Genomic DNA, 15,977 nt, shown 5'->3' with positions numbered 1-15,977 from the left:
GCATTTATTAAGTATTGATGATGTGCCAGACCTTTCCTGTATGATCTTGGGCATTTAACCCTCACTTTTTTTCAGTCATTTCAATTATGTCTGACTTTTTTTGACTTCATTTTGGGTTTTTGTGGCAAAGATATTGAAGTGGTTTGCCATTTTCTTCTGCAGCTCATTGTACAAACAGGGAACTGAGACCAGTAGGGTTAAGTGACTTGCCCAGGGTTATATAGCTAGTTATGTGTCAGATTTGAATTCATGAAAGCAAGTTTTCCTTTTCTAATCCCAGTGCTTTATTCAGTGTCCCATCTAGCTGCCCAGCCCTTCTGTTCTGTTTCCTTAACTATAAAACTGAGAGAGTTGGACTAGATGACTTCTAATGTCTGTCTTTTCCAGGTTTGTGTCTTTGATCATTTGATCCTGCTGCACCTGCTAGGAGGTCCTTTCCTTCTTTTCTGGTGCTATGATCCCTGTACATGTCATCTTCAAGATCAGTCAGTTTGGGCTTTAGAGGATTCATATGTTCTCCATGTTATGTAACCTTTTTTAAAAAGAATAATTGGAAAATGGTTAATTAAAAAGTCTATTTCCTTAGGGAGTTACACAATGTGATTTCCCAAACCCTAAGATTGGGGGAAGCATAGCGATGGTGGTATGTGTTATCCAAATAACACCATTATAAAATGTATGAATTTTTGAATTTTATGTAGAAACTTCAGTTCTGTTTCGGTCCATAGGACTAAAAACAAAATGGTTTTAATTGTTTTCTGGCTCTTTGGTTGTCTTATAGATCTGGACAACACAGAGAAGAATGAAAAACTAAAATTCAGCATTGTTACACGTCTTCCTCCGGTAATCTTGAATTTTACCTCTTTTTTTCATTATTTCTTGGATGGTGACTCTAATGCTGAAATTTCTTTCTGGAAGAGAGTATTTGCTTATTTCTAGCCAAATAAATTTGGATTGTTTTACTTTCTAATTCCTTTTCATGAAATCATACTCATTTTCAACCCTTGTCCATGATGGTATATCAAGCTGCATCAGTCTCTGACATTATATTCCCATTGATTAAATGCATTGGCATGGGACGACTTGGCTTTTTTTTCAGAATTTAGGAAATTGCAATATTTACACGAGTGATTCTGAGAAGTAAGGGAAATGGTTTTCGCTGGATCCACTAACTGTTGCGTCATTTAAATTCATATGATGTCAGGAGGTCATGGAACCTGCCTTTCCTCCCACGGCAACTCTTCCTACAATGGGAAAAATGTTCTCCGGTCTTGGGAAGAATGAAAAGCATGGAGGTGAAAGGGCCATAGAGGACACTCCTTGTTTTTGTGTAGAGATGAGCAAGTGAAGCCAGAAAAAATGGGAAAAAAAGACTCATGGGAAGTGAAATTCCAGGGCCAGCTCTTTAGAAATGTGACCTTGTTTGGGGTGGAGGTGGATGGAGGAAGCTTACTGAGTCATCAGGTTCTCCGCATACTTTGTGCCTTGTGCGCTCCCTCGTTGCCCCTCTCCGCAGGGAAGGTCCCTCACCTTTCCAAGCCCTATCGTGATTCTTTGATGATTGAAACAATGGCAGCTGCGTAGAATCTCGCCTTTGGCTTCTGTGTGGAAAGGCAAAACACAGGAATTTTGTACATTTGTCTCACAGTTAAATCCCTTTGGACCAGCGCGTGGGTTCCCACATTCCCCAAAGTATCGGATGCAGCGCATCCTGGAGAGGCGTTTGCAAGGTGACGTTTTCAGGAGTATTTCGTTAGCCTAAGAGGGGAAAAGTGTTTCCTCCAAGAGATTGTTGACCTTAAAGTTCATGCTGTCCTCTCAGTAACTTTACTTGAATCAAATGGTTCAGACTGAATTTTTAGGAAGTAAAAGTTTTTCCTTTATATTTTCTCCCCCTTAATAGTCTATCATGCAGAAGATAAGCCACGTCTGGGATCATCCTCTCAATTCTCACATTATTTCAAGGAACTATGTGAAACGGCTGCTTCAGAAGCCTAAGAGACAGGTAAGGCAGCGTGTGAGATCTGATTAAGTCCATAATTGTGGACAGATCATTGCATTTGGCTCTCTGACTTACTGGCGTCTGAGGCTACTTTCTCTCTCAGAGGGGGGGAGTCTCTAGTAATAAAATAAAGTTAACAGTATTGGGGCAAACTATCTTACAGAATTCTGATCATCTTAAATATATATACATATAATATATATATGTACATATATATATATAGTCATCTATCATTATTACTGTTTTCAAATTTTACTTTAAAATATTTTCAAGATTTGTTTATCCATGAAGTAGCATTTCTTAGTACTTGGGAATTTTATCCTGCAAAGCAGGCAGCCAAGTGGTGTAATGAATAGAGCACTGGGTCTATAGGCAGGAAGACCTGAGTTCAAATCCAGTTTCATACATTAGCTGCATGGCTCTGGGCAAGTCACGTCACCTCCAGCTGCCTCAGTTTCCATAATTATAAAATGAGAATAATAATAGCGCTTACCTCCCATGGTTGTTGTGAGGTTCAAATGAGGCAGTGTTTTTTAAGCAGTTAACATTGTGCTTGGCACATAGTAGGTGATTAATAAGTGCTTATTTTCTCTTTTACCTTACCTCTAATCCTTGTTCCTTTATAAAAATATTACCTTAAAAACAATTATCAGGGGGCAGCTGGGTAGCTCAGTGGATTGAGAATCAGACCTAGAGACAGGAGGTCCTAGGTTCAAATCTGGCCTCAGACACTTCCCAGCTGTGTGACCCTGGGCAAGTCACTTGACCCCCATTGCCCACCCTTACCACTCTTCCACCTAGGAGCCAATACACAGAAGTTAAGGGTTTAAAAAAACAAACAAAAAAACCCCAATTGTCATGTAAGTGCACAAACCTGCTAAAGAGAATGAGGAGGTAGGGCAATTCTAATAAGAACTCAAAAATCCTTCCAAGTTATATCAACATATAGTTTAATACTTGACTTTCTTGGAAAACTGAGCATAGGAGAGGAAGAGGATGAAAAATATATGGGAAGATATGACTGAGGAATAAGAAAGTAGCTAAAGGCTATGAGACTACATAGAGGCTTCATACCTAGATATCATAAATACTTTTCTTAAGACAAGACTTACATGTGTCATGAGCAAAGACCACATTCAGTAAATAAAATGAAAATGAAAATTTATGTGTGGAAAGCAATTTAAACAGCTCTAACCTGGCTTATTAAACAAACTGTTGTGGCTAGAGGAAGGAAGCGGGTTCTGTGATTTCATTAAACTATGGAACTCACAAAAGAGAAAACTCCCTTTACCAATGTGGCACTTTTCTGCAACTTACCATATTAGAGCACAGATATTGCTCACTGCAGACTAAAATGCAATTGGGAAATGCTTAACAAATTAAATAAAAATACAGTGCAACATAGCTAATGTTTATTTTTGGTTTTCTCTGCCAATATGCAGCCAGGCAGGGATATGTTTCTATTTGAGTTTGACACTATTGGCCCAGAACACTGAGACATAAGTAAATTGCTCAGCATCCCAAAGCCCATTTGTGTCAGATGTGAGATTTGAAAATACAGGGCTTCCTCTATCCACTTTACCACATTTCCTCTTAAGCTTTTTAGCATCAAAAATGGGAAATTAATTTTTAAAAAACAAGACTTTCAACACGGAGTATCATTTCCTATGGAAATATAACAGATACAAATCGATTATCATTACAAAGAGTCCAAAAGAGCTTAGAAATTACTTCATTTAGCAAATAATTTATTTTCTTGCCAAGCAGAGATATGGTAGTCAAGTGTAATACCAGTTTTGAATATAAATTATTTTTGTAAAATCATAAGATTGCAAGTATAATAGTCTCAGGAAAGAGCAAGACACAATAGAATGGAAAACAGGTTATGGAAAATATGGTAAAAAAAAACTATGAGCCTGAGAATATAAGAAGAATGAAAGTTGGAGTACATAAAAGAGGAAAAGTGGAATAAATCTTTCAGGGTAACTATAATAAATCATTTTCCTCATCAATTGACAGTGGAGCTGCCATATTCAGAATCTATCCTTGTATCCTCTTATGCACTTACCACACAAGTAAGTAGAAATGGCACCTAAGAAAACCAAGGCAGAAAAAATAGCTGCCTGGACCATGCACATGTACTGAGAAGATTCGTTCCACAGAAGACGAAGTTGAAGACCCGGAGGTGTTAAGTTTCAAAGCAGAGGGAGGCTAATAAAGTCTTACAGAAAAAAAAAAAACCATGAATGTTATTACTTAAAATTCTCAAATGAATTTGTGATTTCACCAATGCCACCTCATGATGTAGATCTTTTGGTGCCTTCTCACATGTGCAATTCTTGTCAATGTCTTTCCTTACGTTTGTAACAGGGAGGACACCCCGAAATCTAGGTGCCTTCCCCTCTTTCTCTTGACTTTATGAAAATATCAGTGGAACACATGACTGTGCACTGGTCATCTTTTGTCCTTACCTAGTAACTAGCCCTTTTATTTATTTCATGGATACATTTCTTGTTTGACATCCATTACTCTGGTTCTTCTTCATATTTCCTTTAGCTTTATGCTTCATAGTCTGCCAAAAGTCACTGTATATTCCGCTGTTGCCTTTGAATAATATTATTTTTTAACCTTTTCGGAAACTATTATGTTCTATCATTCACGGTCATAGAACAATGTCATTAGGATAATAACATTAAAAAAGTGGCCTTTTCTTCATGGAGACATATGGGGTCATTAAAAGGAGCTTTGCAGTTTCCTGAAGATGATTTGGCTTTGTCTCTATCTCCTGTTTAATTCTGTGCTCAAATTATTATCCATTTGCAATGACTATTCAAAATACACATTCTGATATTTGAACTTTCCAAGTTGTTCATCTACCTGTTTATAATCCAGACAACAAGTGTTCTTATTCCATTTGGTTTTCCTAGGTAGAGAGATATTTTGAATGTTTATAAATCTTATTTGGTAGCCTCTGAAATATTTTGGAGTTTGATACGACTAGCCATTTGGTGATTGCATTCAGGAGCATCTTGGAAATATTACAATCAGTAGTAGATCCTTTACCAACTTGGACTTTGGCTTGATTTCCTCTCTAACCGTGGCAAGCACTTTTGGAAGATGTATTTCTCTCTCTTTTATAAGCCTTACCTGATAATAATGACTGGAGTATCAAAGAGTAATCTCTCTATGTTTTTCAGTGAATTTTACATAATTTAGATGTATGCACAGATTATACTTTAATGTTATAGAAGAAATTTGGTTCGTTCAGTCATTTCAATCATGTCTATCTTTCATGACCCTGTTTGGGGTTTTCTTGGCAAAGATACTGGAGTGGTTTGACATTTACTTCTCCTTCTCATTTTAAAGATGAGGACATAGAGGCAAACAGAGTTATGTGACTTACCTAAAGTCACACCTTACTTACCTCATACAGCTAGTAAGTGTCTGAGGCCAGATTTAAACTAAAGTCTTTCTAGCTGTAGTCCACTGTAATAACTAGTTGTCGAGAAATGGGTTAATCCTACGTTTTTTGATGATGAACAGTTTTTTTTAAAACCTTGCCTCTCTTTTTCGTTTTATTTTTGTTTGTCTTTATTCAATTTTCATATTTAAGTATGACTTACTTAGATGGGTCTCCCACCAATATTTCTTTTAAGTAGTTTTACTTTCTTTTGCTTCTCTGTGTTACTAGGTGATATTACTTACAATCTACCATTTTTTACAAAAAAAGGTAACATTCTAAACTATTTTTCTTTGGCTGCCATATCTTTTGATCTGGTAAGTAAGTCAAATGTTTTCTGATAGTTTTACGCTCTTTTTGTCTTTTCCTTATGGTGGTTGATTAATATATGTTAATTTTTAAAATTAAATAATTGCATTTGGTATCTATTTCCTTTCTTCTACAGCATCTCATTATCAATAATTCATTTTAATAGATATAGTTATAATTGTGTGTCACATTTTTCTAATGCTTAAAAAATTAATTTAGCTTTTTATGAATTTTTATCTTTACCCCAAAAAACTGAAGTCTGATTATACAACTAAAAGCTAATTCAGGAATGACTCCTCTACCAATAATGAGTCAAGCCAACAAGTCAACAAGCATTTTTTAAGCACTTGCTATGTACCAGGAACTACACTGAGCTCTGGGAATACATATAAAAACAGAAATAGTTAATCCTGGCCATTAGGAAGCTTATATTCTAATTGAGTAATGGAATGATAATTTCACTGGGGCAGGAATGAAGTCCAAAGAGGAATGAAGGAGTGAATATGACTATCCTGGGCTCTTCCAAAAATAGAGGTTCTGGGAGAAACTGACCAATGAGAAGAAAAGGCTATACAGCATAGGAGGAGAAGCCTTCTGGGGAATGACAGAGAAAGAAGTTTGGAGGGTGAATGAAAGAGAGAAAAAATGGAATGATTTTTTTCTGCCAAACTAAACTAAATTCCATTTCAAAATGCTATTCTCTTCAGCATTCTTCCATACTACAAGTAAAGCCCGACAGCAAAAGATGCAAAGAGAAATCCCATTTAAAATAACTGTAAACAGTATAAAATAACTAGGGGTCTACCTGTCAAGACAAACCCAGGAACTATATGATCACAACTACAAAACACTTTTCACACAAATAAAGTCAGATCTAAACAACTGGAAAAACATTAATTTCCCCAGAGTAGGCCAAACCAATGTAATAAAATGACAATTCTTCCTAAATTAATTAATTTATTTAGTGCCATACCAATCAAATTACCCAAAAAACTATTTCAAAGAGCTAGAAAAAATAAAATCCATCTGGAAGAATAGAAAAACTAGAATATCAAGGGAGTTAATGAAAAAAATATGAAGGGATGTGGCTTAGCTTTACTGGATCTCAAATTGTATCATAAAGCAGAAACCATCAAAAAAATCTGGTACTGGCTAAAAAATAGAGTGGAGAAGCAGTGGAATCGATTAGGCACTCGACACACAATGTTAAATGACCATAATGACCTAGTGTTTGAGAAACCCAAAGATCCAAACTTTTGGAAGAACTCTCTATTTAACAAAAACTTCTGGAAAAACTGGAAAACGTTTAGGCAAAAATTAGGCATAGACCAACAGCTCATGCCATATAACAAGCTACAGTCAAAATGGACATATACTTTAGAAATAAAGGGTGATATTATAGACAAATTAGAGGAGCACAGGATAGATCACTTGTTAGACTTATGGATAAGGGGAGGATTTACATCAAAATGTTGAGAACATTGTGAGATATGAAAAAGATAGCTCTTATTACATTAAATTAAAAAGTTTCTGCACAAACAAAATCAATACAACCAAGATTAAAAGGCAACAAAACTGGGGGAAAATCCCTATAGCAAGTCTCTAATAAAGACTTCATTTCTCAGATACATAGAGAATTAAGTCAAATCTATAAGAACACAAAACATTTTCCAATTGAAAAATAGTCAAAGTATATATGAACAGGTCATTTTCAGAGGAAAAAAAATTTAATTATTTTTAGTCACATGAAAAAATGTTCCAAATCACTAGTTACTAAAACAACTCTTGAGTTATCACTTCAAACCTCTCAGACTAGCTAACTTGACAAAAATGGAAAATGATGAATGTTGAAGATGTGAGAAAATCAGGACACTAATTTATTGCTGGAAGAGCTGTGAACTGATATAATCATTCTGGAGAGGAATTTGGAACCATGTCCCAAGGACCATAAAACAGTGCATACCCTTTGACTCGGCAGTATCACTACTAGGTCTGTATCCCAAAGAGATGAAAGATAGGGAGAAATAACGTATCTGTAAAATATTTATAGCAGCTCTTTTGTGATGGCAAAGAACTGGAAACTGAAGGGATGTCCATCATTTGGGGAATGGCTAAAGAAGTTTTGGTATATGATTGTAGTGGAATACTATTGTGCCATAAGAAATAACAAAAATGATCACAAAAAACCTGGAAAGACTTATGTGAAGTGATGCAAAGTGAAGTGAGCAGAACTAGGAAAACATTATACACAGTAACCACAACAATATATGATGATCAACTGTGAATGACTTAACCATAATTGATAAGGCAAGAATCTATGACAACTCCAAGGGACTTATAACAAAAAAAGAATATATTCTTCCATAGAAGTAACAGACAGAGGTTGATTACAGATTGAAACATGATAATTTTTAATTTGTTTCCCCCAGAAATTTTTATCTAGTGAAAGCAATATATGTCTTCTCTCATAGCATGACAAACATGGAAATATGTATTATATGATAATATATGTACAACCTATAACATATTATTGGCCCTTTTTTAGTGGGATATGAGGGAGAGAAAGAACATGAATTTCAAAATATCAGAAAATGAATATTGAAAAATTTGTATTGATATGTAATGTGGAAATAAATTACAACGTATTACTACCTCCCTCTCCAATGTTATTTTCTGCTTCCCACGTCATTCTTTTGGGGAAAATATTTTTGATGAATAGATTTAGCAGTATATAGTTCTTTTTTTCATTCTTTATTCCTAATTTGCATTTTTCAACAGATTGTTTGCTGTCTTCATGTATTCACTTATTGCTTTGAAATATTTTGAGTTACTTTGAAGGCTTTAAATGCAAGGGAATATGTTCTTTCTCTGCCTCTTTGTTCTTAGCAATAAGCATGTCATTTGCATCCTTTGTAATAAGCATAGGCTGCAATTATTTTCATGGTAATTTTATTGGAAATACTCATTATGAGCTTTGCAGTAGGGCATGATCAAATGACTCATCAAGTAATATTTCTTGTTTTCTTTCTATCATCTCCAAAACCAACTGTTCTCTTTGCTTCTTTAAGTCTAACCTCCAATGAACTCCAGTCTCAGTTTGCTGGTGAGAATATCAGTAGTGGGTTCAATCATTACTTTTTGGACAAAGAGCTTGCCTTTAGATTGCCAACTACTAAGCTAAAGTTTTTGAACAGCCAAAAAATGGTCAATTTCTTTATGTTTTCTGCCTCCTTTTCTGTCACCATTATGGCAGAAGCAAGGGCGCTAGTAATAGATTGAATCTGATTTCTGTGGACAACCCTAAAGAGACTCTTTGGATGAAGGATTCTTTGATGATAGTGACTCATAAAACAAAGGAAATATTACTAAACTAAATGTTATTTATACTGTAAAAGATAATAAAATTAAGAATATATATGTCTACCTTTCCCTATCATAAGATGTTTACATGGATACCTTATATATTTATTGATGGTTTCCTTTATAAAGGCCTAAGAAAGGACCAAAAAAAAGCTTTTGAAAATAAATTATATTTTATAATAACCATGTTGGCAAACCTATTGCATGTGTGCTGGAGAGGTTTGATTCCCTCCTCCTCTCCGCATGCACTTGACATTTTTTTCAACACCTGCCCCTCTGCCCAGCAGCCCAATGGGCGCTTTTCCTCCCTCCCCTATCTGGAGTAAGGTTGGGGGCTCACATGCAGTGTGAGGGTTGCAGTTTGGGCACTCAGTCTCTAAAAGTTTTGCCATCATTGCTTTATAGCATACCACAGTCTCTTTTTAATCACATTATTTCCTGAAGGGTATAGAGTAGAGATATTAAACCCTAGCTGAAACTAGATTAAAATGTAATTGGGAAATGTTTGACAAAATAAATAAAAATACAGTACAGTGGAGATAATGTTAATTTGTGGTTTTCCAAGTCATTCTTCAGAGGTCTGTTTCTATATCCACTGATATAGGGAATTCAAGGTGCCACTGTGGTTATTGCTGGTTGACCCAGAGACTGTTTACAAAATGATTCAATATAGCCAAATTAACCTTAAGGCTATCCTCTAAGTTCAATGTCTTCTGTGCATTTGTTAAAAACATCTGAAATACCTTGAAAGAAGCAACAACAGAGATCATTTTGTTCAGTGACCTTCTGATTATCAATATGTTGTTTGATCATTTCAGTTGTGTCTGACTACTCATAATCCCATTTGAGGTTTTCTTGACAAAGATACTAAAGTGATTTGCCATTTCCTTCTCCAGCTTATTTTATAGATGAGGAAACTGAGGCAAGCAGGATTAGATGACCTGTTTAGGTTCTCTTAGCTATTAAATGTCTGAGGTCAGATTTGAACTCAGAAAGTTGTTTTCCTTCCAGCCTTGGCACTCTGCCCACTGCACCACCCACCTACCTGCCTTAATAAATATGTAGTGAGGCATAGAACAGGGGCATATATGCTTGCCAAAAGGTCTTGGCTACTTTCATGTAGGATGCTCACTAGAGAGTCCAAATGAAAAAAGAGGAAGGTCCTCCTAATATTCCCATTTTGATTATGTTATACTGATTGAATGAATAAGCCTATGAACTTTGAAGGTCCCATTTAAAGAGCCACAATCACTCCAGAGTTTGACTTAACTACCCATGGAGAGAAAATGCCTTTTGTCCAGATTTCGATATGCAGTTGAAAGGATAGCCTGTAGAGCTAGTCTGTCAGTAATTAATATCTTGGATAAGCACTACAAATGGACAGTAAAGTGTGTGGGTAAACTACTGCAAATGGACAGCGAAGTGGACCTAACATAAAAGTGGATTGGATCTTTTGGTAAATTATACAGTACTTTTAATAGCCACTCTAAGCTTCTCCATGAACCTTTGTCTATTCTTCTCTCTCAGCTCTGTTGTTGACTCTCTGGGCTTTTCCATCTCTACTCCAACTGCCTTCATTCCCTGAAAATTATTCCCATCCTATAGCCAACCCTCTTGTTCCAAAGGAAGAGTTCCTGCCTGGAACCTCCATTTGAGAAAATGTTCAGGCCAGTCATGGTTCATTTCTCTCCCTGTTCATGGTTCTCCGGACTTTTCTACCTTGTTCCTATTGGTACCTGCCTCATCCCCCCTTCAGTTCTATTTTATATGTTGTCTTTATAATTAGAATGTAACATTCCTTTTACAATGTAGGGACTTTACAGCCCCACCCCATTTTACTTGTAGAGCAACGTGGGTTAGTTGGGCACAAAACCCCTGAGATTTGTAGTTCTACCCAGATTCAGAAGAGAGGAAATTCACTCAAGAAGGGTGAGAGGGTAGTAGTTTAGTGTTTAGTGAAAGATGGATGGGAGGCATGAATGGAGTTCTGATCTGTACCACCAGAGGAAGTAGCCATAATGATGGTTTTTTAAAATTTAAAGTAAGTTTGCCTAGATCAGAGTTGTCAGTTAAGACATTCACAGAATCTTTGGACTTTGGGGGGCCTTCAAAGACCATCTCCTCCAGGTATGAATACAGTATCCCCAAAAATGATCCTGTTGCTGTTGCTTATGAATTCATTTTGTTCCTCCTGAGGTAGCTGATTCCACTTTTGCATAGTGCTAATTGGTTCTAAGTGGTGACTAACCTTTAGAATAAACTAATTTTGTGAATGATTTCTTTTTAGTTCCGAAATCCTGCAATTGACAAGACATCATTCCTTGTCGACTTCCTGCCTCTAAATTTTTTGATTGAAGTACTGGCAGAGATAGAAGCTCCTCATCAAGGTATCCTTCATTCTCTATTTTAATTCTACTTCTTTCTATTTATTTAATGTCCAGTTAGAAAAGCATAATCACTTCTGACATATCCAAAAGCTGAAATCAAAGTTCTATTCTTTTTTTGGATACAGGGACAATTCAGTCAAACATGCTTATTTTACAGAAGGAAAAATTAAAGCTGGAGGATTTCAGCAATGTGTCCCAGGTGATATAGATCTGTTCCTTCTGTGACCTTGGGCAAGTCATTTAATCTCCTTGGGCCTCAATTTCCTTATGTGTAAAATTAGGAAATTGGACTACTAGAAAGTCTTCGAGATCTCTTCTGTATTGGGGAAAATAGGAAGCTTAAGATAAGAAAGAATAGATGTCATCTTAAGTTTCCTATTTTCCCCATTACACTTCTAAATCTGCAATCCCAAGTCAGAAGTAGAGTCAAGAATAAGACAGAGGCAGAGCCAAGACTAGAGCTTGTTTCTTAGTTTTGTTATATTCCTTCCTACACAGTCCTTAGATGAAGATTTAACTTGCTTATTTCCACAATTTCTCCATCTTTAAAACATCTATACTGGAAGTTATAAGTGAAGTGTCATTTTATTCTATGCATGTAGCCTTTACTAAAGAGACACTTTACTTTGTGAAAAATTTAGGTATTTTATACTTAAATGGAAAAGTGTTAGTCTGCTATAAGCTCATCCTGATACTTCAAATTTCCATTCAGCACTGCCCTTCCACCCTTCAAATTCTTGTGAATAGCACTCGATCTTCTGAAGGTCTTCTCTTAACTTGCTAGTGGGGTGATGATTTTAGGAAAGTGTAGAAAACATTATTAACTCATTATTTTATTTATTCGATTCTGTACTACTTTTAAAAAAATACTTCATGATTACAATGCTGCCTTTATGAATGAGTCACAAATAGCAAAAACTAAGACTAAAAAGATGATGGATTTTGAGGCCATTTATGCCAACGCACTCATTTTATAGATGAGATACCTCGAGGCTGCAAAAAAATGATATAACTTGCCCACTGTCTCACACTTAGTAATTGGTAGAGCCTAGGATTTTTGGTGCTTTGTTAAAAGAAAATAGTTTGTAATCTTTGGGGCTGTTGCAAGCAAATCCTCTTTCCTAGGTGTTGAGACCTTAGAAAATTTTTAATTTTGTAAAAATATGAAAACCCTAATGGTAATGAACTTCAAACTCATGTGAAACGGTTGGCCCCCAAAGCAAAACTTGAGTCAGTTCGTAGAAGTTGTCCAGTCATTTTTCAAGTGTATCCAAATCATTTTCACCCCATTTGGGATTTTCTTGGCAAAGATCCTGGAATACTTTGTCTTTTTCTTTTCCAGCTCATTTTATAGATGAAGAAACTGAGGCAAACAGGGTTAAGTCCCCAGAGTCATACAACTAGAAAACCATGGAGGGCAGATTTGAGCTCAGGAAGATGAGTCTTCCAGATTCCAGGTGCAGAACTCTCTTCACTGTGCTACCTTACTGCCTTGCGTAGAAGTTATAGAGAGATAGATTTTGGCCCAGTATCAGGAAAATCATTCCGAACAATTCAAGAATGGAATAGTTTGCATCACTTGGTAATGTGTTTTCCATTTCTAGAGGCTAGTGGCCACCATGCTTGTGGATATCTTAGAGGGACTTCCTATTTGAGTTATACTAGATGACCTCAGAAGGTGCTCTTCCCACTCAGAGATTGAATTGGAAGGCAACCTGCATGAATGCTAGAGGTTCACAATAACCTCCTCCTCCTCTTTTTTCCCCCTCTAGCTCTGAATCCCTTTGAAGAGTGTGACAGTGTGGACACAAAATTTGTAGAGGAAACTGCACTGAAACAGACCACAGTCCTCTTGAACTTATAAAAGTGCTGCGACAACCAAGGACTTCCAGGAACTTGCATCACTCTTTCCAGTGTTTTTTAAAAATGTTGGTGAAGGACTTTTGAGCTGAATTTTAGAACAGTTTACATTGAGGAAAACATTCCCAGATGCTCTGAAGTCAACTAGGTGGTACAGAGCTCAGGACCCATTACTGAAAGTGAAGAATAATGACTTAAATTTGGGGAAAGGAAAAAACCTTTCAAGAAGTTGAACATTTTCAGAGATATCCTTCAAATGCTAGCCTAAATTGCTTTAGTTTTCCACTTCTGAACAGATGATGAAAGGCATGTGTATAGAAAATGACAAGATCTAGAGAGCAAGCAAATGGCCTTTCAGATACTGTACAGAGAAGAGCCTCTCCACTTCTGTACTGTCTGTTTTCTGAAGAAAAAAATGTAGACTTGAGAAAAAGTATGTGGTATCTCAACACAAAATGGCTGGAGGTTTAAACATTTTACCAAATTTTTACATTGAAAATGTGGACAATAGGATAAGAAAAACAAATGGGACCCTTTTTTTATAAATAGTATACGTACGATAAAAGAGAGGAAAAGTTATACATTTAACATGAAAACTCTGTTTTGAGTTTAGAAGCCTTTTCTTTTATTGATTGTATTTAATTAAAGCTGCCTTTCTTTCCAATGTAGAATAATTTGTAATGTTTGTATATTGTGCACTTGGAGTTTGTAATTAAAATGATTACAGGGAACTCTTATTTAATTTTATATTGTTGACATTTTTAAGTGTTTATAAACTGTCTATTTAGACAAATCTTGATATTAAAATTCCATCCAAAGGTTTGGCTAAAAGGTTGTTGGTATTTTGTTTGTTTGTTTATTTGAAATCATAGCTCTTTTCAAAAAGTCAGGATGTATAACTACAAGAATTATTTCTTGGCTTTCAAGAGTCTACAAAATCTTGGTTCTCCTCCAATCACATCCTTCATTATCACTTCTAGAGATTCCATTTTCCCCTTCTGTGCACTGATTTGTGGACATTGCCCAGGGCTCTGTCCCTGCTTTTCTTTCCCATTGGGCAAAAGTTTTTAACATTTTTTTCTACATTGGTTTATGAGTGATTTTTTGGAATAGTATTTTTTTTTAGTAAGGAAACATTTTAATTGGGTATAAAATAAGATAGTAAACCAAAATAAAAATCAATAAGTAAAATATTTACATATAAATCATTGTGCCCATCATCTTCCATTCCTATTCAAGTTGAGAAAGACCATGAGCATATTGCCTTAATCTTCGCCTTTGAAGATAAACTTTGACATTTTCCAATCCCAGGATCACATAACACCTAAAGTTGAGCCACTATGATCCATAACGGTTTTAGTAGCTCTAGAACAGAGGTTTTTAGCCTGGGGCAATTAATGTATTCATGATACATAAATATATATATATATAATTACACAAACATATATGATACCTATAAGTTCATAGACATATAATACACTATATGTAATGACATAAAATATAAAAATTTCACACATGTATTCATGTGTATATTGATATGTTTATATTCATATACATAGTAGAAGTACATATGCATATACGTAATGTACACACCTTTCATCTTCTATTCCTGAGTCAACTGGGGAAAAAAGTTGCCTTTATCCTTACTCTGTAAGGTAGACTGTTATTTTTAAATGTTTTATGTTTTTTTCAAACATTTATTAATATTCATTTTTAACATGGTTACATGATTCATGCTCCTACTTTCCCCTTCACCCCCCGCACTCTCCCCACCCATGGCTGACGCACATTTCCACTAGTTTTGTCATGTGTCCTTGATCAAGACCAATTTCCAAATTGTTGGTAGTTGCATTGGTGTGGTAGTTTCAAGTCCACACCCTCAATCATGTCCACCCCGACCCATGCGTTCAAGCAGTTGTTTTTCTTATATGTTTCCTCTCCTGCAGTCCTTCCTCTGAATGTGGGTAGCATCTTTACCATAAATCCCTCAGAATTGTCCTGGGTCATTGTATTGCTGCTGGTACAGAGGTCCATTACATTCAATTTTACCACAGTATGTCAGTCTCTGTGTACAATGTTCTTCTGGCTCTGCTCCTTTCGCTCTGCATCAGTTCCCGGAGGTCTCTCCAGTTCGCCTGGAACTCCTCCAGTTTGTTATTCCTTTTAGCACAATAGTATTCCATCACCCGCATATACCACAGTTTGTTCAGCCATTCCCCAATTGAAGGACATTACCCTCCTTTTCCAATTTGTTGCCACCACAAAAAGCGCAGCTATAAATATTTTCGTACAAGTCTGTTTATCTAACCTCTTTGGGGTACAAACCCAGCAATGGTGTGGCTGGATCAAAGGGCAGCCATTCTTTTATAGCCCTTTGAGCATGATTCCAAATTGCCAGGCAGAATGGCTGGATCAGTTCACAGCTCCACCAGCAATGCATTAATGTCCCAATTTTGCCACATCCCCTCCAGCATTCATTACTCTCCCCTTCTTTCATTTTAGCCAATCTGCTAGGTGTGAGGTGATACCTCAGAGTTGTTTTGATTTGCATTTCTCTAATTATTAGAGATTTAGAACACTTTCTCATGTGCTTATTGAT

At 36.1% G+C, this 15,977-nt stretch overlaps 1 protein-coding gene across 1 annotated transcript in view; it reads left to right on the top strand.

Annotated features, from left to right (window-relative positions):
• The window catches only part of LOC123248609 (gamma-secretase activating protein), a 107,230-nt gene extending 93,090 nt beyond the window's left edge, over positions 1 to 14,140 (top strand). Inside the window, exons 28-31 of the mRNA XM_044677441.1 lie at positions 782 to 843; positions 1,904 to 2,005; positions 11,419 to 11,518; positions 13,291 to 14,140. Coding sequence (XP_044533376.1) covers positions 782 to 843; positions 1,904 to 2,005; positions 11,419 to 11,518; positions 13,291 to 13,382 — 356 coding nt within the window. The 3' untranslated portion in view covers positions 13,383 to 14,140. The remainder of the gene's footprint in view (positions 1 to 781; positions 844 to 1,903; positions 2,006 to 11,418; positions 11,519 to 13,290) is intronic.
• Positions 14,141 to 15,977: the final 1,837 nt, after the last annotated feature.

The sequence above is a fragment of the Gracilinanus agilis genome, chromosome 5 (genome assembly GCF_016433145.1).
Source record: "Gracilinanus agilis isolate LMUSP501 chromosome 5, AgileGrace, whole genome shotgun sequence".
NCBI classification, from domain to species: domain Eukaryota; kingdom Metazoa; phylum Chordata; class Mammalia; order Didelphimorphia; family Didelphidae; genus Gracilinanus; species Gracilinanus agilis.
Note: the sequence above shows the minus strand (reverse complement) of the source record. Positions and strands in the feature narration are given on the sequence as shown.